We start from the raw sequence: 22,078 nt of genomic DNA on the forward strand, positions 1-22,078 counted from the left end.
GCTCTGGTCTAAAGTCTTTTATTTTGAAGACGAGGTCCTTTTTTCTGCTTTTTACCTGATTTTGTGAGCAATTTTAAAACAATTATAATGTTGAATAGAACTTAATTTAGTGATAAGATCCCAAAACAGAGCAGCTAAGCCTCATATTTGCTGGCCAACTTGAAATTTGGATTTTGAGCAACTTACAGGTTTGAATGATGTTTCTTCTGGTTGATCTGTACTTGTACCTTTACTAGTCCTACACATTCAGACCGGGTGTTTTAATACCACGTTGCTCTACAGCTTTTTCCTATCACACAAACTCGCCCGCTGCTGCTTTGGCTGCAGCAGCTCTGTTGCTTTCAGCCTCTATTATATGTTTAACGTCTTTGTAGTTTTTCAAATATTATAGTTTGCTGTTATTTTGGAAAATATCCTGCTCTGTTGCCAGTATACCTCCCTGTGTTTGTCATTGGTCATATGCTGCCAATGTTATCTCTTTCACAGCGAGGTTGGGAAAACCCTGGATTGAATTATTGAGCTGGTAACCACCTTCATTCATCGTTCTGTTGATGTTACGGTAAGTGAAGCCAGGAGAAGACAAGAGTGTGCTGAACTTGTTCTGCTACAGGCGACGGGTGAGAATAACACCAGAGTCAGTGCAGGTATCGGCCTGTGGAGGAAACCTACCTTCTCCACATATTCGAAAACAAGGTACAGCTTCCCTCTTCGGCGGAAGGCTTCTTTCAGCTCAACAATATTCTCCTGCTTGAGGGTGCGGAGCATTTTGAGCTCCCGCAGGGTCGTTTCTTTGACCTCTTCATTTTCTGCGTGGAGGTGAGACAGACAGGGAATGAGGATCACACTGAGCTGCCATGTTGTGATAGATATGGGATGCAGCAGGCCAGTAGAAATAAAGGAAGGGGACAGCCTGCATTACAATAGACATCAGAAGTGCTCTCTGATGAGGCCTGCCCATTGTGAGAGAAGAGCCCTCTTACCTTCGCTGTCCTTGAATTTCTTAATGGCCACAATTTCATTGGTGTCCTGCAGCAAAAACACCGAAATCAATCCTGTCATTACATCATGACAGTGGAAAAACACAACTGAGGCTGACTGAAATCATGAATATTAGTGTTACTGCTGCTGCCTTTAGTACTGCGTTCAGTAGTGAGAATAACACAGTTTTGCATTCAGCTGTGGGGACTGTGGCTGAAAGTATATAAATTATTTAATCAGCAACACAAACAGATGTTCAAGTCCAAATCTACACAAAGCATGCCTAATTAAATATCAGTAGCATTCACGTTAGCATGCAGGATGGGGATATTGCTTTGAACCTGAAACTGTGTGTTTCAAGCAGCAACTTTGAAGCTGAAAAAAAGTGAGAACGGACATCTGAACGTTTGCGAGGAAAGCTGCAAAATCAACTTTTTACACATCCAAGGATGGAGCAGTCAAGACCAGCTTTGTTATTTCCCACAAAAATTTTAAACCAAAGTAAGTGAGCCAATCTCTGCTGGGGAGTTTATCAGAGTGTTTGGTCAACTTTCCTGAGCTGATATGCCCTGAGAAAAAAACAATTGACAATGAGCCGATGGCTACTTGGCTCTGGATTTGTGATATCTCCCCAGTTACTCATCTTTGTAAGCAGGATGAAGACAGAGTTGGAGATTTTGGAGGAGCTGGCAGCAATGCACTCAGTGAAAGGGACCATGACAGGGAGTGATTTGTTCATGGAGGTAAGTGCATGCTTGGAAAGGCTTGAGCTGAAATGGGAAAAACTGGACTTTGTCCAAATCTGACACAGAAAAATGGTGGACTTTTGAAAAGGATACAAGATCAAGTGACTACAAAGAACCCAGAAGTGAAATGGGCATTTCTGTTCTTATACACCGGGAGCTGTTGTGTATGTCAGTGCTAAAGATTAGAAGATGTTCTCTTTGGATCTACCATCATATGTGAACCAACATTCTCGGTGATGAAGTTTAATAAATCCAGATACCCTGTCCTTCACATTTCCCCCTCAGACATTGAACCTGACTTTAAGCTAGATATCTCTCACTTGATAGAACTGAACTGTTGTGGACCAGGACTCCACAACAGTCCATTCCTCATGTGCCCCCTTAGGAAAATTAATTACCCACATCTGCCATAGACCCTCATATTAAAATACACACCTTCACCAATTAAATAAGATAAGATAAGATAAGATGGCCTTTATTAGTCCCACAGGTGGGAAATTTGTTTTGTTACAGCAAAAGTGCAAAGTTATGTAGCAGAAATTAGAAAACACTGGAATGCAATAAAATACAATAAAATAAAATAAAATACTATATACAATAGAATAAAATAGAATAGAATAATATATACAATAGAATAAAATAGAAATACAAATACTATATACAACTGAGTAGGAAAATACAAAAACACAACTTCGTCAGAAGAAGAATTGCACGTATAGCAGTCTTATTGCACATTTGTATGAAAATGAACATTTGTATAGCTTGATAGAGGCCAGTTTCTTTCTTTGTGATAACCTTTGCCTTTAATGTTCTTTAATGCAGATTATCTGATAGTTATTTCTACAAACAGCCCATCCGAGAACTTATGAAGTTGCATGCGAGCTTTAAGACACCCTCAGCTTTGTCAGACAGAAACAGGAACTGGTAATCAGCATCTTCGGAGATTTATACCGCTATCAGATCATTATGCCAGTATAAAGGTATAAAGAGCTTGTCAATCACTTAATGGAATCTATGCCTATTTTGCTCCATTATCACCAACAATTCCTTAAATGATCCCATTTGTCTTAATTTTTATCTTCATTTTGGTCTTTAATATCAGAATTAATAACAAAAACATTAAAAAACTAAATAATGTGTGAAGCATTTTTCAAAAACTGTGTCCAAACCCATCAATTCTCTTCATTATTCTAACAGTCCTGATATAATCACAAAGATCTCCTTCACTGGTGCATGCAGTTTCCTGCATATGGGACATAAAAACGGTCCTACACCTTCACAAAGTGAGGTTAGTACACCTGCATCAGCGCAGACTCAAGGTTGGAGGGCTCTGTAACCTACTTTCAGTGAAGATTTGTTGGTTTGGAGCAGCACTTAGTGTGGCGGGGTGAGAGTGTGCAGGGAGATGTTGTAGAGGCCGGACTGGAAACTGGGCCATTCGCTCTATGATAGTCTGCACTGTGCTAACTGAGCGTCTTAGCACCCAAAACAGAAAAACAAGTTGGTGATGGCAAAAAGGCTCACATGGGGCTCAGGACATCCAGAAAGGGTCACGATGTGGATCTGAGAGGTTACAATGTTATTTAATCTGATTATATGTATCTAATCTCAAATTACACCAAGTTTACTAGTTGAAATGTAAGCAAATGAAATCAATAAACAGGATTCATATACAAGAGTACTTACTTGAGTGATTGATAAGCGAGACATTTGTCTATTTTGAGATGACCATATCCTCCTGACAACCAGCCTATTCATTTATGTCCTCTTAACGGACATTTGTTTTTGGTCTGTATCTTTTGACTTATTTGAGCTACCCTAATAACCCCAGTTGAGGTCAAAAAAAGACATTCTGGCCTTTCCAAAGACATCTCATGTGTTTGGGTGGCCTCTTTAAGCTGCAAATAGGCAAGACATCACAAAAAATGTAACTGAATAATACTTGTTTCCTCGGTCCTCAGGAGGATATTAGGCATATCAACTCTCTGTGATGTCAGAAAAACTCAGAAAAAGCATTTAGAGCTGCACAAAATCTGAGCTTTTAGATCACAGCGATTGTACAGACACTGACCTAATTATTCAAACTCTGGCCATGCTTTATATGAACAGTCTCCATTTTAACAGCATATATATGACAGAAAATAAAGAAAAGCAGAGAAGGTCCATAGAAAAATTGTAAATGAATCATTATCTGCAGCTCTAGTGCGATGGGCAAATCACACGCTTGATGACTAGGCTTTGCTTTGTAATAAGGGGTCATACCATAGAAAAAACTGGGAGAATGAGTCACTGCTGAAGTGCAGCACAAACAGAACCAGTGCACCTGCAAAACTTTAAAGCTCAATAATTCTAAAAAGCATCTGTGTTATTTGTTAAAAGGTACAAGGTGCAAAATTATCAACAATAAGTGGAGCAGAAGAAGAAATTTGGAACTCATCAACGGCAAGATACTTCCTGTCATCCCTTCAGGAAGTTCTCTGCGAGAGAGACACCCCGCCACTAGCCCCGTTTCTTGACATGTCCTAGTTAGGCCTGGTATTTCTGCCTATGGCTCAGAGCTGTGCTCCAGTTCCCCCCCACCCCTCCTTCAGAAAGCCAAAGGCAGCGTCGCACCACTACAGCATGGATCAGAGCGAACAGCCAGCACTCCTGCCAGCATCGAGAAATGCAAGATGACTCACAGCGGGGTCAGAGCACGATAGCCTGAGTGAAGGAAGACGGCGAGCAGCAGAGACTAAACAACCTTTTCTTGTGTGAACCTTGATCACTAATGGAGGAAATTAGACGTGATCAGAAGCTCCACATTCAGTTCAAAACATCAGGACGCAGAAAATCAGAGGCTTAAACTGCATGCAGGGATGCACAGATGGTGAAAGCCTGGACCGATGCCATTGTTTAAAACAACAATCTGCTGATTCTAATGCGGGACGTTTTTTGGGGTTTGTTTTCCTTTAGATTTTGATTGTTGCTCCCCTTTCATGACAGCGAAACGAAAAAGATAACGTTTAATCTTCTTCATCACTCAATTCTCATATAAATAAGGAACCTGGATTGAAGATCAAGAGAGCGATTAATTTAAAGGACACAGCAGATACACATCGTCAAACTCTCACCAGCTGGCAGTTATTTTTAACCAGCACAAAAAAACTACATACATAAACCAGCAAATAACTCCAATAAGATGGTCATCACATGAATCATATTAAGTACATCCCCTATCTTTGAAATCATAAATATTGAAAAGTAGAAAAAAAAACTCTCTGAAGCTGCAAGTTTAAAGATCAGCTATCAAAGATGTGGACCAAGGCCAGAACCTGCCCACCAAATGGTCTAATTTGGTTAATTGGATGCCTTTGCAAAATACACTGCTACTCTTTTTCTGGTGATGTTGCCATTGCACACAGGAAGTGTGGAAAATCGATGGAAAATTACAAGTATTTCTAGAGCTAAAGAAACTTTTTGGATCGTGAAGAATTTGTGAAGGTTTTTGGCCTTGCCTCTGTGATCTGTAAATGAAAAAGCAAGGCATGCAGTGACAACAAGCTCACTGAATGTGGAAAACTAAGACCACATCTACATGCCCAAGTGCATTGAGTTGCTTCCATGTGTATGGTTGATGAGATATTTGGATTAATGAGAAGTTGAGCAAGTGGCCTGTGAGTGTATAAGTCAGAAAATAAGGAAAAAAAGCACCTTAGGGCCACTTTAAAATAAAGTGTGGCCTGTTTATTTGATCTGTAGGTGTTTCAGTTGATTTTACTTCTTGTCTCACCTCAGTTCCACCCAACACTGCCCATTTCCCTCCCAAAAACAACCTAAATCCAGGCTTCAAAACATCCCTTTGAAAACAGGATTGTTGACATCTCTGATAATATAAAATGTTTTTCTGCACTCTCTGACACGGACACAGCAGCGTGCCAGTAAACACACACTTGCCACAGCAGACGGAAGAAGCGCTGTATCGCACCAGCCCGAGGTCTCAGAAGTGAGTCCTCAAAGAGAACACTCCCATCATCTCCACCTCCGCAGAAAAACACCTAAACCACCCGGCGAGTGACTGCAAACTTTCCTTTCTTTGCTCCAGTTCACACTGCATCGCATCAGTCATTTAAGTCAGTTCAAGTTATTTCTGCTTCAGGTACAAATTGCAGCCAGATTGATGGCACATCCTGCACACATACACAGCGCTCACGCTCATCTCTCAGCTGATAACAGCCATCCAGGAGCAGATTATAACAGTCAAAAGAGTTTTGTAGTTCATTATGAGAGCGTGTTAATGTTGTAGGGATCAGCGCGGAACACCAGGTGCTCTGAACCTTTCTGAGCCGCCTTTTATTTTAAGCTTTGTAGGAATTCCCATGTGGCGATGGCCTGTGAAGCTCATTTATGTGAGAGAGAAACCAAGCTGGGTAAATGATTATTTACTACGAGCAGAGTCCCTCTCCCACCACCCGGATGGCACAAACACCTGTTTGATGTTTCCTAAGGCCAGATACCATAACATGATGATCATCACCAAAAACAGCAGCGTACAAAAGATCAGCTTTGGATATAACATCTTGATTTGTACATTATGCCTGTATACAGATGTGATAGTCTGGTTATGGAATGGGTGATGCATATAAAGGTGCATCACCAATTTTTATATGAAGTGCTCTTTGGGCTGGTTTCCTCTTCAGAATGGTAGTCAACCTCACAATATTTTACAAATGTTTGCCCCTTGAGTCGCAGCAGAATTAGGCTACAAAGCTTTTAAACACACTCCTTTTTTCCTGGATTAGAAGCTAAATGTCAAACTTGGTCAATTTTAAAGGGGTTTGAAGGAGAAAACAGTCCTCTTAGTCAATGTGATTCCTCTTAAAGTTTCACCTTATATGATCTGGATGTTATGTAGTGCTGTGTGATTGTTTATGTTCATAATTATTACAATCTCTGCTGCCCTCTTGGCTTGGTCAGTAAAAGTACTACAGAAGTATTTTACTGTAACAGGTTATATAGGCATAATTTAGGTGATGCAATACTAAAATATATAATATGTCACCTTTTTCATGTAGAAAAAACGAGTTAGGGCAGCATTTAGAAAATGCTCAGAAAAGCTATGAAGCTTTTGTCTACTTTTAATTTCTGGCCACACCCGAACCAGAAATGCAGCAGATGTTTGTTTCGTCTTTAAAAACACCTGGAAATATATGCTGCCTGTGATGTCACTTCGGTTGTGATTAAAGCTCACACTGTGGGATTATTTTTCACTTCCAGACACTGATAAATCGGTTTTGTAACTATGCAAATCTCACCCACTGGAAATGATAAAAGACGTCAAATTAATTACAAAGTTATTCATCGTTCATAATCTTGATTAAATCAGTCATCTCCTGTGTTTTCCACAATTAGTCAGTGGAGGATGCAGTCATAACTCTGCCGTGTTACTTTGTGCATCATTTTTCCATCTGGTTTGAAGTGTTTGCTGCCGATCTTCTGTGGCAAACTACAACACTGAACCCAGCATTAGGAGCATTGATTTTGTGTCACAGGCTTGTAAAGCTTCAAATTATTAGTGTCAAGATCCCATGCTCAACTGTCCAAACAAGGAGATCAAACGTGAACCGCCAGGCTGTGAGATTTGGTAATAACAGCTCTGTAGTTCTCCGTGATGATAAATGCTCCAAGTGCAAAGCCAATAAAATGTTCAATGGTCGCAGAAAAATTACCCCAAAGCAAAGCGAGAGGCTGGTGCAAAATGTTTAGGTTGCAGCTTTAATTTTGCCCCAACAGAACTATCGATACTGTACAAAGAGCCAGAGTTTTCCTTCTTTGGCCCAGTGAGCACCTCTGTACAGAAGGCTGCTGAGCCAGCACTTCAGACAATGCAGGGGACTGGAGGTGATGTTCAATGATAGCCCCTCACGTCCCTGGAGATGACTCCTATGGACTCCGAAATGGGAGTGGACTGAGTGGAGTGAGCAGTGCAATGCAGAACGAGTTCATTTGCTAGAAATCCCAAACAAAGCTGGTGCCAATGGAATCACATTGTCATTTCACATGTTTAAGGGTAAAGGTGGAATGCACTATCCACTTTATCTAAAAGGCATAAAAAAGTAAGAAGGACCTACGCTAACAGTGTCAATCAATCCTCTTTCTTCATTTTAAACTGCAACATCAGTCCCACAAATCCTTATACAGCCTTTAGCTCATATCCAAAACGCTGAAAGTGACTGAAATTAGATGTAATATTTCTCCCAAATTAGTTTCTCTTTATTTAGAAGTTCAATCTTTCTTCTCACATTCAAACTCCTGAAGGATTAGTCTCCATCATATTTTAAAGACCTTGCTGTATTAGGTGCATTGACATGTTGAACTGTTGGAGATTTCACCAGCTCTGATTGGTTTGTAGCAGTAATATATAGTGTAGGTGGAGTAACCCCAGGAGTCCTTGGACACTTTATGCTGTCCTCTTTTCCGTCACACCCCAAACACAGCAGATGTCTGACCCTAGCTGACCCTAGCTGAACCTGGGTCTGTTAGTTTTCTTCTAGTTAAGGAAGTTTTTCCTTAAAAGTGGGAAGTTTTTCCTCCCCACTGTCACCAAGTGCTGCCCACAGGGGATTGGAAGATCATTGAGGTTTTCTTTTTAATATTCTGTGTTGCTTTACAATAGAAAGCAATGAGGTGACTGTTGATGTGAATTGATGCTGCATAAATTGAATTGGATTAAGGTTAGCTGCAGGATAATGACTCTGAAATAAAAAGGTTGTACTTGGCATTATCATTGTGCTTTCTGACAGTGAAGACATTTGCTGTTTTTGTTTGTTTGTTTTATTTTTACAGCTCTGAAATATGTCTCTAGACTCTGATAGCTCTGAAGTCTTGTCTCCTTTCTGAGTTTCAGTAAAATAACCTGCTGTTCAGTATTTATGAGCACGAAGTCCAACATGCACAGTTGTGTGATCGGAGAGCAAAGCAGACAAACCAGGTCAAAAGTGAAAAAATGGCCTCCACTTGAACAAGGATTCAATGCAGTAGTGTAAATAAAGCTTTTGAATAGCCTTAGTTGGATTAAACAGGTTACCATAAAGTGAAAGAAGCATAAAAACGTTTACTTTTAAGATTAAAACTTTCCTTTTCGACAGAGCTTATAGTGAGGGCTGGATCAGGTGACCCAGAACCATTACTCAATCATCCTGCTATTGTCTCAAGTTGCTGGTGCACTTCCCATGATGCACTGAGCATCTCTCTTCCTCTTTTCACTTCTGTATGTTCCTCTTCTCTCTTACCTCAGCTGTGTGACGTTGATAGATGCTCCTACGTGTGCTGGGTTCTTCCAGAGGTATCTTCCAGTTAAAATGAAGTTCTTCCTCCCCACTGTCACCAAACGGTTGCTCACCGGGGTTCTGTCTGTGACATTAGTGGCTTTACGTGGGCCTTATTTGTGATATATTAGTACTTTTCATTTGCCCAAGACAATAACGTCACTGTTAGACAATCTGCTCGCTCTTAGTTTGAAGGTTCATTTGCTGCTAAATGAGTGCTTGCGAGTGCATATGCCCCCTCCGCTTTGATACAGCCACAATGCAATCCTGTGGGAAACTCTGAATATTGTAGTGTTCACCTAACATTATGCAGCACTTTAAAATGACAGCTGATCTGGCACTATTTAAATAAATAATAAGTGAATTTAATCCTAACATGCACTCTTGCAAAGTAAACTGGGTTGACTTGCTTTATGGTACTAGTGAAAAGTGTTTGTGCAGGGCTGGGCAATAACTGAATAACTGGGGTCAAGGCAAAAGCTAAAAGGAACTTAAGGTAAATGATTCTCTAAAACTAAACTGCATGTTAGAGTCGACTGAAGCCAGGTAGTGCTTTCTGTGCACGTTGAGCTCTGTAATGTATAAACACGTGACAAAAAGAAAAAGCCCATATCCAGGACGTGCGCACACAAAAGGCTGCACCAACAGGTGGGCCGGGCCTGGCGGTCTGCGTTTGACAAAGCTTCACATTTATACTTTAAATAGCCTCCATCTATCAGGGGACAGTTACAACTTTAACATTCAGACAGGAAACATGTGTCCCCTCTACATCTCTCGCTGTCTTTCTCTCTCTCTGGCTCCTAATAGGACCACATAGGCAAGTGTTCCACTCAAGGTGACCCATTTAATGCTGTGAAAGTCCTTTTTTTCCCTCTTCTGTCCCAGTTTCTGTTCACTGGGTGCAAAAATAACTGTTCCCTTCAAATGGGGCGGTAGACATTTTTTTCCCACTAAATAAATCTAGATGTTATTGACAGCTTACATGGGAGGGAAAAAAATTACTGCATCAGTTCAATTATTGGCGGAAAAAGCACCAGCAGTTATATAATCTTTAAAAAAAAAAGAAGACTTGAAGCAGTACTAAAATAAAAGATAATATGAAAAAATGATTAAGATAGGACAAACAACAGATGACTGCAGAGTGGTCGTGACTCACTTGATGCTACACGGCAGCTCCTAAAACACTGATGGGCCTATTAGATCTAGTCAATATACTAATTACTAATTTTTGAATCGCAGCATGGCAAGTTACAGGCAAAGGCAATGCAAACACGACTAATCTCCAGCAGATAATAGATTTCTGTCTCAGTAGGCAAAGTGACACAGCATTAAAGAGTAAATTATCCATGAATCACACAGCAAAAAAAGTCTTAAATGACTCTATAAGCTAAATATGTTTGAGCACCATGTATTACACTTGTGGCCACAACCTAATTAGACATCACACCTAGTATTACTCCTTCACAGCCTACTTACTAGCATGAAGCCACAGTGGAAAAATACAAGGGCGCCAGATTCCGGTCAGATGTGGAGGGTCAAAAGGCAAAAAAATAAATAAACGTGCTATTCTGAGAGTAACCTCACAGTTGAAAAGCATATGCTTTCAAAGCCAAAGCCGCCACTGCTAATTGCTTCTGCGCACTCAGAGGTAGGTATTAAACAATGTGGAAACAGCATGACATGAACTGGCATGAAAAAAGCTTAAGGTGAATTAACACAATAGGCAAAATCCCCACTAAAAGTGCCGTGTTACGATTTAAAAGTCAGGCTTTGTGTTGGTTAATGATATGGGGGGAAAAAAGAAAAATCAATCAATCAACAGCCAGTAATGCAAAGATTTAAACCTGCAGCTCAGCAGCGTCAAACACGGGTTAACTAAGGCTTGTATAGTTTATGCCCTAATAAAATGAACAGATAAAAATCTCCTGGATTGTACAGGGTGTATCCAAAAGAATCATCGTCTGATTTGTGCTTTTATTCCACAGCCATTCACTGATAACAATCGTGACATGCACTATTAGCAAGAGGGGTTCATGAGTTTCACAGGGTTGCTGGTAGGTAGCAAAAGTCATGTTCGCAGAAGTACGGGACAAGTATAGCCATCGTATGGATATATGCCGGGCGTCCAGAGGGGGAAAAATGGAGGACCTGTGGACATTGTAAGTTTTGTATGGAAAACTTTATATTCAGACATCTATTTTAAAATAGCCTTGATAGATGGGATGATGTCCCACATAGCCTAGGCCTTACATCATTTAGTCATGCATGACTGCTGGCAGTACATGTGGGGTGGCAAAGCACAATCTTTAGTTAGTTCAGTCAGACAATCTTGGCATATCAACTAATATCCCAATGCCAAAGTTGATCTCTTTATCCTCTTATACACTACTAAAGCTGCTTTATTCTGCCCACAGTTGCTGTGCACCTGCAAGCAACTTTGCAACCCACCTCCTCCTTTCACACTGCTTCTGATGTAATCAGTGCCCTAAGTGATGTCACTGATGCTTGTACTAGTGTGTGCTGGGGTCTCGCTGTTGTATGAAGGTAAACATGTTGCTCTCTGCACCTGTGTAAATATAAATGAGTATAGAGTGAAATAACAATGTTATTTGGTCCTGCTGTGGCCCTGATTGAGCTGCTTCTTTATTGCAAACACATGAAAAAGCAGTTCAATGGGAATAACCCCATACAGCCCATGTTCAAGAACTTTTTTAAACATTTATTTAAAAATTCAGCGTCTGAGAGTGGGAGACATTTTAGTGAATAATTTACTCTTTACTAAAAAACAGAGAGCAGATAGATGTAAAACCTCACTGTGGTACAAATTTGATTAAAATTTTATACGCATGCTCTAGTCATCGACTTGATTGGTAGCAGAGGCACCCACAGTACCACGCTAGCTGGCACCCAAGTCTTGAGCCTGAGGCTGCAAACGATACACCAAACATTCATCTTAATACCAAATATTTTGAAACGGCAGTGAGGTGGCATTTGCTGCATTAACAGGCCCTGATATATGGTCTCACTCTGGCTGTATCATAGTGAAAAATGACTGACTGATCCTCCACCATTTCCTGAACATATTCGCTAAGGACGGCTTCCTTTTGGCATCAATCTCCGGCCCTCGGGGGTTTTATGAACCTGAACCATGCCAGGAAAATACAACCCCACGCCACAGTGGAGCTGCCAGGAGCCTTCACCATAAGAAGCAAGCATTGTGCCCTGGCATGTGCCACATATGTTCGTGCTCACTTGCTAATAATAGGATGACTCATGTGATCATGTGATGCTTTCTGCTACTCAGTAGAACACTCGCTCTGTTCTTAACCCTCAGCTCACAAAACCTGTTGTTTGCATTTCATTACGTGATTGGTTAAGCAATTCAACCCATGCAAAGCGTTTATTATTGTCTACAAAGTTTCCTCATACTAATTAATGAAAGTGCCAACTTACTGCAGGAGGGAAATTGATTTACTTGTTTACTTAGCTGTCAGTTCCTTCTTGCATGTCAAGTAATGCATGGAGATACCTGTCAAAATCAACTTAAGCCTGTCTTTCCCTTTGATTTTCACGCCAACATATCATTAGCATCTCTTCTCATGGCTCAAAAACTGTTTGACAATTGACTGACAAGCAGTTTCAGGGCCAGGTGAGGCCTGCACCCTTCTTATTTCATGACAAATGAAGCAGACATAATATTTAAAGTTGAAACCAAATGCTGAATTTGTTTTTCATTCTAATTTTAAATTCAAAGTCTAAAGAGATAAGGTGCAAGTGCAAATGAGCGAGGTCATCATTAGGACGACAACAGAATCAAAACAAAACAGAGAGAAAACAAAAACTTTACGAGTGGCCACACCAAGAATCTGGTACATTCTTAAAAAGAATGAATGGACCAGCTCAGCAACACTAAAAGGTCCGAAAGGCCACAGAGAACAATTAAAGTGCATGATGAGAGAATTATTTCCACAGTTACAAAAAACAGCATCCATCCAAGTCAAGAACACTCTCAGGGAAATTTCAAGGTTTCAAAATCTGCAATAGAAAGATGCCTTCATGAATGGAAATACAGATGTTTTAGAGGAAGGTGCTAACCACTGGACAGATGAAACTGAGATGAACTTGCACCAGAATTATGGGAAGAGTAAAGTTTGGAAAGAGAGAGAAACGGCTCCTGATCCGAACATACCGCATCATAGTGGAGGAAGTGATATGATGCAGACATGTATGGCTGCCAGGGTCACCGGGTCAACCGGTTTATTGTGACTGCTGATAAAGTAGCAGGATGGAGTGTACGGTGCTATACTCTCAGCTAGAGAACAGCAAGAGTGAGTTTTAGGACAGAAACTCTTGGGCTGCTTGAAATGGGATATTCTTCAAAGGCCAAGTCAGTCACCTGATCTCAAACCCAACAAAGCATGCTTTTCAGTTACTGAAGACAACACTGAATGCAGAGAGACCCAACTGAAGGCAGTCGCAGTAAAGGCCTGCAGAGCATCTCAAGGGAGGAAACACAGTAAAGCTCAATATGTTCAATTTGCAGTCAATAACTTCAGGGAGTAACTGGCTGACAATTTTCATCAATGTACTAAAAACGACCCTTTCACATAAAATAATGATAGGTTTACCATTTTTTTGCCGTTCTTTATTCCATAATTTCACAGCTGCTGTAAAGCTCATTTATTTTACAGTAAGCACTCTTCAAAAATACACGTGACCTTACTACGGGAAAAGAAGCTCGCCAGGAAATAATGTCACAACTGTGGTTCTCTATATCCTGCATAATTTACTCCACATTACATAACAGTATGAAAGCTAAATATTCTGTGCAACTCGCACAGTCCCTGGAGTCTTTTGAATTGAAATGTAAGAAAATGCACAACACATGAAGCATTTATGTCATGTGATCTTGAGTGCTGAAATGAATAAGAAAGCAACTGTAAAATGTTACAAAATACAGTACTTGTTTTAAATTTAAATATGGCACTACTTAAAAACTCTGCTCATTCTAAAAGTAGCTGCACCTCTTATTCACACTGTAGTTGGAAAAGTAAATCTTTACATATTTATAGCTGTGTTTGTCTTATTTCATTAGAGTTAGGAGTTTAAAATGTCGTGTTTAGTATATTGTACTAACTTTAAATTATGTTTCTGAACTGGTGTAATTTACCTGTGCAGTACAATCCAGCTGTCGCTAAAATGTTAGATGTCTTTTGAATGAAGGTTACAGGAAATGAGAACAAAAGAATTTAATGACATTATTTAGATAATAAACACCTCACACCTGCTGTTTCTGTGCTTGTTCATCATTTATCCTGTCAGCAGTAATGTGATTGTACTTCATACATGCCCTATGCAGGCATAACAAGCCAACCTAATGTCCACAAAAACAAACCAGAGTGGTTTTAAGTTTGGTTTTGATGTGGAAAACAGCCGCCTGTTTGTGGATGTTTTTGTAGAAGAAGAAGATGACGCCTGTGCTGCTGTATCCTTTATGCTGCAATCATTGCAGACTCCTAAGACATACAGCTCGTATTGATGCTCTGACAGGAACACTTTCCCTGAAAGGTTTATTGATATTTGACAAATAAGTCTGTAGTGAGGATTTTTACTTTCTATCTTTGTGGGCACGTCGAGTAGCTCTTTATCCATTAGCCATAAAAATGATCATTTGTGTTATTAGTGTGAAAGCACACGGGGGGAGCTGAAACTAAAAAAGAGACGTTTGAATATAGCAAAATGTTTCTTTGAGCAAATGTTAAAGTGAAGAGAAAGCAGCTGAGTCAGGAAATTTTAGTCATACTGCAAATATTTACATGTCGTTGTAAGGTAAGCTAAAAGCTAAACTAGACCATTTATTTAACATTTTTGTGAGATTTGTAGAAATATCTGCAAGAATGAAACTGAGACTTTATTTTCTCTGAACATCCGGATGTATTATCTGACGTTGAATGCACTTTACTGCCAGTATCTGTCACATTCAAGCTTGTGAATAGATGGTAGATGTGAGTTGGCTGTGTGGTAAGCTGCTTGTTGTATTCATTATGTTGCTTCATGAGTTCTTTATGTGGACCAGACTGTACGTAACTGCATATTTTCAGTGAATTAAAGCATGTCAGTGTCTGACCTCCAGTGAAACTGAGTTAGACACTCGCTGGCCTACGTCATGCAGACACGCTTTAATAATTATATATCATGCCTAACTTCACAACTTCATTAAAAAATAAAATGTTGTGCTCGTTCCTACATATGGTGTTACATATGAAGCATCATGATTATCAGATCTGAATACATTTTTATGTGAAATGGTCAGTTTATATATATTCCTTATTAGTAACTAGTAGTATGAGAGGGTGTGTTGATAGGAAACCTGTGTTTGTGACTCTTCCCAGTCATGGTTCTAATCATGTGATTAAAATATCTTTATGACACATTTTAATTTGCGAAACATAAACCTCTTCTTTCTGCACAGTTACAAAATGAAAACAGCAAACGGCATGCTGGGTAATAGTAACTAACAGTCTGCTGGGAGGGGGGAACAGCGGAGACCGGAGACGCCCCAGAGAGGAGCTGTGTCTGGTTCTGCCAGCTAATTTTCAAAAAGTCCCAAAAGGAGTTTTCACTTGTCATCAGTTATATATAGTTTAGTATTTTCTGATGAGTTTTTGTTTCTATTTTGATTTGAATTCAGTTTCGTTTCAGACAGTTTCCACAGCAGATTAGTTAAATTTTCGTTTTAGTTCTGTTTTGTGAGTCTTTCTGAGTGATCAATGTTGTTTTGCGTCCCTGTGTTTTCTATGCAGTTCAGCCATGATGGAACCAAACATGCTGGGACTTTTGTCATTCCCTCACATCCATAGTTTCAACAATTTACCTCCAGGAATCTGCCGACATTTGTGAGTCCTTATATTGATGTTGCGGTTATTTTTCCTTATGTTGAAATGTAGATTGTTATTCTTTCACAGACGAATTGAAAAACTGCTGCAAAAAATAGCAGGAAACGCAACAGTACTGAACAGGCCAATCACAGTAGTTGTGTCTGTGTCATGTAGCTATATTTCTAGGAGTTTGCAGTTATTATGTAGTTACGACTAATGCCTGATTTAGACTTCTCCAGATAATTAATGCCTTAACTTAACCCTACACTGTAACCTTCCACACCATTCAATTGTTGCGGTCATTGCTTTTAATTATTATAATGTGGAGGGTGTTTGCCAGGGTTAGGATTTAAGAAGTTTGTAATAAATGTTACAATATAAAAACAACACTTGGTGAAAGCACACATATTTCAGTAAAGATGTGCTCCAAAGCCTCATCAGGCTGGTTGTGCTGACGAATCTGAGCAAATTTCATAAAGATGAATGTAATTATTCGCTCACACTGCCCAGCTGTAGATACATTTTATTTTATAAATAAAGTTTTACTGTTTCAAGATACATCACAGAGAAGAGAAGCTCCAATATGGATAGCAGACAAGCTGAGTTTCTTTAGTGTCTTCAACCCGTGCACACACAGCATGACATATTACTTAACTGAAAACAGCTTTGAATATCAATATTTGATTGATATAAAGGTGCACAAGGTCCCAACATGACCCATGACATTTTTTTTCTGAGTCATATATTGTTTGCATATGTCTTTGTTGTGAGAATGACTCATTTAAATTCATGTGAGTCTGGCTGAAATCCAATTAAAGTATCGAGCTGACGCCGCTGCATTCAAGGGCCGTGACTTTTCATGTAGAAGGTCAATTTCTTTATAATTGATGAAAACAGATAATTCACTGCTTCAAAACTGCTGACCCTCCTGTCCATCCTTTACCTCTTTTTTTGGTTTGATTGTCTTTAGAAATCAGTCATGAGTGCCGTTGTGTGTAGTATAAGAGATGTTCTCTGCTTAAACAAATACTCTGCACTGCTATGTTTAAATTCCTGCTTCCACGGTCCACACACTGCCGCATGCTACAAAAACACCAGTGTACAAGGCCACGCAGAGGCCTTATCCAGGATTTAGATTAGCTTCTAGACAGAAGCCTTTGTATTTGACTCAGATAAGTTTCAACAAAGAGTTTCATTTGTAAGTCACCCGGTCTCAGAGTTTGGTGGGAAGTCTTAAAACACAACACATGGCAAACAGAAAGTGTGTCACATGTTTATCCCCAGTTTTAACCATTTCTTTTTCCATTAAGGTTCTCAGTGATAGACTTCAATATAGTATGGGTATTTCATATATTAGAGGCCAGTATGCACTAGACTGGTCTGATGATGTTAAGGTTTGCGGTTAAATATAATACATCTCTCATTTCGAACAAAACACAAGCTCACGTGCAGTAATCATATGAACACTCCATAAAACTCCATTAAACATTTGTGTGTGTGCTTGTGTCATGTGTGGGAGTTTGCTTTGTGATCGCCGTTGAGCAAACATACCTTTTTAACATGTGTCAATGAACTCGGGTCAAAGTTGTGCAAGCAATGGGCAGTTTCCACTCCCAGCACTGATATTCCCAGTTTCGTCAACAATGTGAATAAACTTCATTGCCAAGTTCAAAATGTGTTTTTGCAAATTCACAGATTTTTAATTTTGAAGAAAAGATACAACTAATATGCAATCTATCAAAGTCCAGTAATAAGTTAATTTTACTGTAGGCATTAAAGGATACAATTTTCTTATTGTCGTTTATACAGATTAGGAAGCAAAAAGAATTTATGATTTGATATTAATAAATATTGGACTTAGTTTGTTAATTTCCCTTTTTAACGTCTTGATGCATTCTCAATCATCCAGGAAAGTAAATCTCCAAAAGTTGAATCTGTTCATCTGGACGTAGCGTTTTGTGGGAGAAACGTTTCGTCACTCATCCAAGTGACTTCTTCAGTGGGCTGGTTTCAGTCATTATGCAAATGTACTGTTTATAAGGTTTGGGGAAACCTGCAGTCAGCTGAGACTGAAGAAGTCACTTGGATGAGTGACGAAACGTTTCTCCCACAAAACGCTACGTCCAGATGAACAGATTCAACTTTTGGAGATTTACTTTTTAACTTATCAGTCAATCAGAATAATATGCTTACCCGAGCTTATCAACATCCTTCAATATCAGTTGTATATTACTAAAAGAATAATATCAAACTCATAGCAGTGGGGCTTTTGCACCCTGGAATCACATCCAAACTCTCCTTTATACTTTCTTTCTGCACTTTTTCTCACCACGAAACTGACCATGAATCAAAAACCTGACCTATTAGTATTAAAAAATCATATCAATAAATATCAATAAAATATTTAGTTAAATTTTATTTGTGTAATGCTAGTCATCTCAAGATTTTACAATATATACAATATATAGAAAACCCCACACTGCACTTGGAGATGGTGGGGAGGAAGAACTACCTTTTAACAGGAAGAGACCTCAACCAAAAACAATCCTTGCTTAGCGGCAACAAACCATCATGACTACAAGTGGTATATAAACACATCAGGGATGAAAAGAGGGGCCCTGATTCTATAGCAACAGGGTCACTTCCTGTTAAAAGGGAGTTCTTCTTCCTCACCATCTCCAAGTGTTTATTCTTAGATGATTGTCTGATTGTTGGCCTTTTTCCTTTTATATTGTAGGTTTTTCACTTACTATAAAAAGGATATTGAGATTACTGTTGTTAAAGCACTATATAAAGAAAACTGAAGTGAAGTTAAACTATTGACAAATGTGTACGAGAGAGAGCAAAGAGAGGTTAATGATATGCAACAGAAGAAAAAATGAGTTTGAAGTGAAAAAAGAGGAGTGGAGAAAAAGTGCTACATCAAGCTTATCAATATCCACCGACCGATAAAGAGACAGAAATAATGTGACAACACAAACAGTTCATACATGCGTGTTTTTCTATTTTTAGTTCAAGATTGAACTTCTTCATAACTACCAAGAACTGACTTAAATCTATATACCAGGACTAAAGAGTGGCTAAATAAAGGAGCTCTGCAAACCTCCCACACCTTTCCCACGTCAGTCATCAGATCAAGTTTCATTCATTATTTCTGTCACTTTTTGTCTGAACTGTCAACCTCAGTTAAATGACTATTGTTTCACACTAGCCTTCTACAGACACCTTAAAGAGTGGCCTTTGTGGACAGCTATAAAAGCCTCTCCCTCATGTAACTGTTGGATAACACATCATAGAAATGCATTTTCAAACACAAGCCTGTCTCAAGCCTCCGTAGCTCACATAGGTCACACCTCAAGGGCAGTCACAAAAATCATTGTGTGCAGAAAATGTGCATTTGGTTAAATCTGTTTCAGCTTGAACTTTTAAAGCTTCAAAAAAAACCCCCCAAAAAACAGCTGCACTGTCACGTCTTTTAAGCGACATGAGCGTGATTAAGCCTCTTAATTAGCTTACAATAAATTAGCATAATTCATAGGGCTTTATCAAGCATCAGCAGGCAAGAGAAAAAGTCCTGAAGCATCCTCGTGGCTCACTTGGCAAAAGGTGGATCTGTAGCTGCGGCATCCTTGAATCTGGTAGCCCCCTCATTTCCTCACACCATGATGATGGGCTGCATTCCCAAAAGAGTGGCCAAAAATGAATTAGTGAACCCAAGCGTGTTCTTACGGTTATCTATTTAAATCGACAAGAAAATAATAACAAAGGAGCCAGAAGTACAAGACAAAAGCTCCTCTGTGTCTCTGTGTGCTCAACCCTCTTGACATAGCAGCATGTTGCAGTTTTACTCTGAGTACTCTCTTTATCAAAAAGCTGTGGCAACATTTGGCAGAGCAGCAACAAGAGTGAGTGAAGCTGGAGAGTGCAAAAGCATTACTGAGAAAAACTGGGTCCCTGTAAGGTATGAGGTGATTCTGTCGAGCCTATTTCAGTCGGGGCCGCTGTAGTCAAAAGAAGATTGTTATTTCCATCTGCAGTAATTTATATTTAGCTGTACGGCTCTGTTCTGAACCTTCCCGCCCTTCCACATGCATGCATGAAAGGCCTGCGGCGGAGAGCGGCAGCAAGAGCCCCACACAGAGCAGAGCAGGCATCAATGACAGCAGACATGACACTGAGTAAATCAGACACAGCATGAAAAGGAGCAACTGTAGACAGGCTAAAGCAACTCGAAGTTACCCATTATGCTCATTTCCAGCTTCAGGTTTTACTGGACCTGGACTCTACTAGGGTAGCTTTGCATGAATCACAGTTCAAAATAATCATTACTTATTTCATACTGGGCCTTTAAATAGCCCTGCACTTCCTCCTCTGTTTAAAAAAAAAAAAAACAACTCCCCCTTTCTTCTCATTGGCCACCCCTCATAAGCATACGGTTTAAGCAGCAGATGGGTGGAGCTGTGTGACTAATGTGACCATATTAGGGAAATCACCTCTCTCTGTCCTTTCCTGTACATACGCCCACCTCTTTATTTGAAAGTGTAGCGGCATAAGCAGAACAGGAAATACAGTAATGCATAATAGGTTACTTTATATAGCGTTATTACTCTGTGGTGACTATGTAAACAGACTTCCTGCTCGATTAGGAGTCAGCATTTACTCACCACTAATATCTGTAGAAAATTTCACGGCAATCCATTTGCTTAGAATTTTAACCCTGTAAAACCTGAATTTTTAAAACTGGTTTATTGAACCTTCTGACAAAAATCAGTTTTAATTTGTATCATTTTTCCTATATCTGACATTTTTTGTGCAATTTATTGCTCAAAGGTTGTTTATCTTAAACAAACAAGATCAGGTTAGGTTAAAAAAAAATCCCACTAGTGATGTTGAGGATTCAAAAACCCATTTGATATGATACACTTGGTTTTATAGAGTTAATAAAGCTTTTTCAAATGTCAGGATAACTGACACTGTCATAACTGACACAATGTTTACTTCAGCACATGTGAGCTTGTAGGAGTGAACCGCAGAATCGATCATGACAACAAATCATTACAATGTCCTACACAGCGTCTAGGATAATGTTCAAGACACATTAACAAAGTAAATGATCAACAATCTTTCATAAACAGACGCCAAAAGGATCATAAATCACGGTTATTAATAAGATGAGGAAGCACGCAGTTATCAAATTCTGTAACAATGCCAGAGAAGCAAACATTCAGCATTAGGATCAAATCTTTTATCCCGTTTGTGTCTGCATAAATATTTAAGGAGAATAACTCTGCAAGAATAATAAATCATCCGCATACATTTATCTACTGCGAACCCCTTGGCTGCTGCTACTCTGACAATAAAATGATTACACCTGAATAAAAAAACAAACAGTTATCTATGTCCTCCGCCTCCTCTCTGTACAACAACCAGCCCAGCTGACTCTTGAGGATCCTGTAATGTCGGGTGCACACACTGTAATCCGTCGCCTTTTCAAACAGATTCTGATTATTGCGTGGAAACTGAATGCACGTTTCCCTATTTCCATCCCTCCTATATCTGGCCCCACGTCTTTCTTGGATCTAATTATTCCTGTTAAATACATGTACTGGGTAGTTCAAGTTCAAAGGGGCGTGTCGCTGGTGAAATAAATGTGTTTTGTCAGAATGAGCAGCTGCAGTGCCATATAAATGCAGCCATTTTCTCTGGTCAGTGCACTTCCCTGCCCATCCTCACAGCATCATCAAAGCCTTGCTAAGCTTATGTGTTTTTCCGCTTACACACACGTGTGTGTGTGTGAGTGCGTGAAGAGTGTGTTTGACACCGTGCCAGCCTCTGTGTGTATGCACACATAATTATGCAGCATAGATCTGTGAGTTAGCCCTTGAAAAAACATGCCAGTTCATTCACACTAACAATACGATATTTTCCAGATGGCACAGGTCCACATTGATCTGCAGCCAGAGCATTCATCCTCCGGTGCTTTCACACATCAACCAATAAAGTCACCAGTAGAAATTCCATCAAAAATGCATATATTACTGAGTTTCTAACCAACAAAAGGCCCGGGCAATGTGAGACAAAATGTCAGGCTTCTGGGGGCTCGTTTGTTTCGAGAAATAATTTTTTACCAAGTAATGATCTAATTAAAAACGCATTCCAAAAACGCTTT

General features: G+C 39.6%; 1 protein-coding gene across 4 annotated transcripts in view; it reads right to left on the bottom strand.

Moving 5' to 3' along the window:
• The window catches only part of LOC100700621 (cyclin-dependent kinase-like 5), a 50,833-nt gene that overhangs the window by 21,639 nt on the left and 7,116 nt on the right, over positions 1–22,078 (bottom strand). For all 4 annotated transcript variants that reach the window (XM_005478822.4, XM_005478823.4, XM_003439793.5 and 1 more), the window contains exons 4-5: positions 981–1,026; positions 670–806 (exon numbers count right to left, since the gene is read on the bottom strand). In XM_005478822.4, coding sequence (XP_005478879.1) covers positions 670–806; positions 981–1,026 — 183 coding nt within the window. The remainder of the gene's footprint in view (positions 1–669; positions 807–980; positions 1,027–22,078) is intronic.

This window comes from Oreochromis niloticus, linkage group LG23 (assembly GCF_001858045.2).
Source record: "Oreochromis niloticus isolate F11D_XX linkage group LG23, O_niloticus_UMD_NMBU, whole genome shotgun sequence".
Taxonomy (NCBI): Eukaryota; Metazoa; Chordata; class Actinopteri; order Cichliformes; family Cichlidae; genus Oreochromis; species Oreochromis niloticus.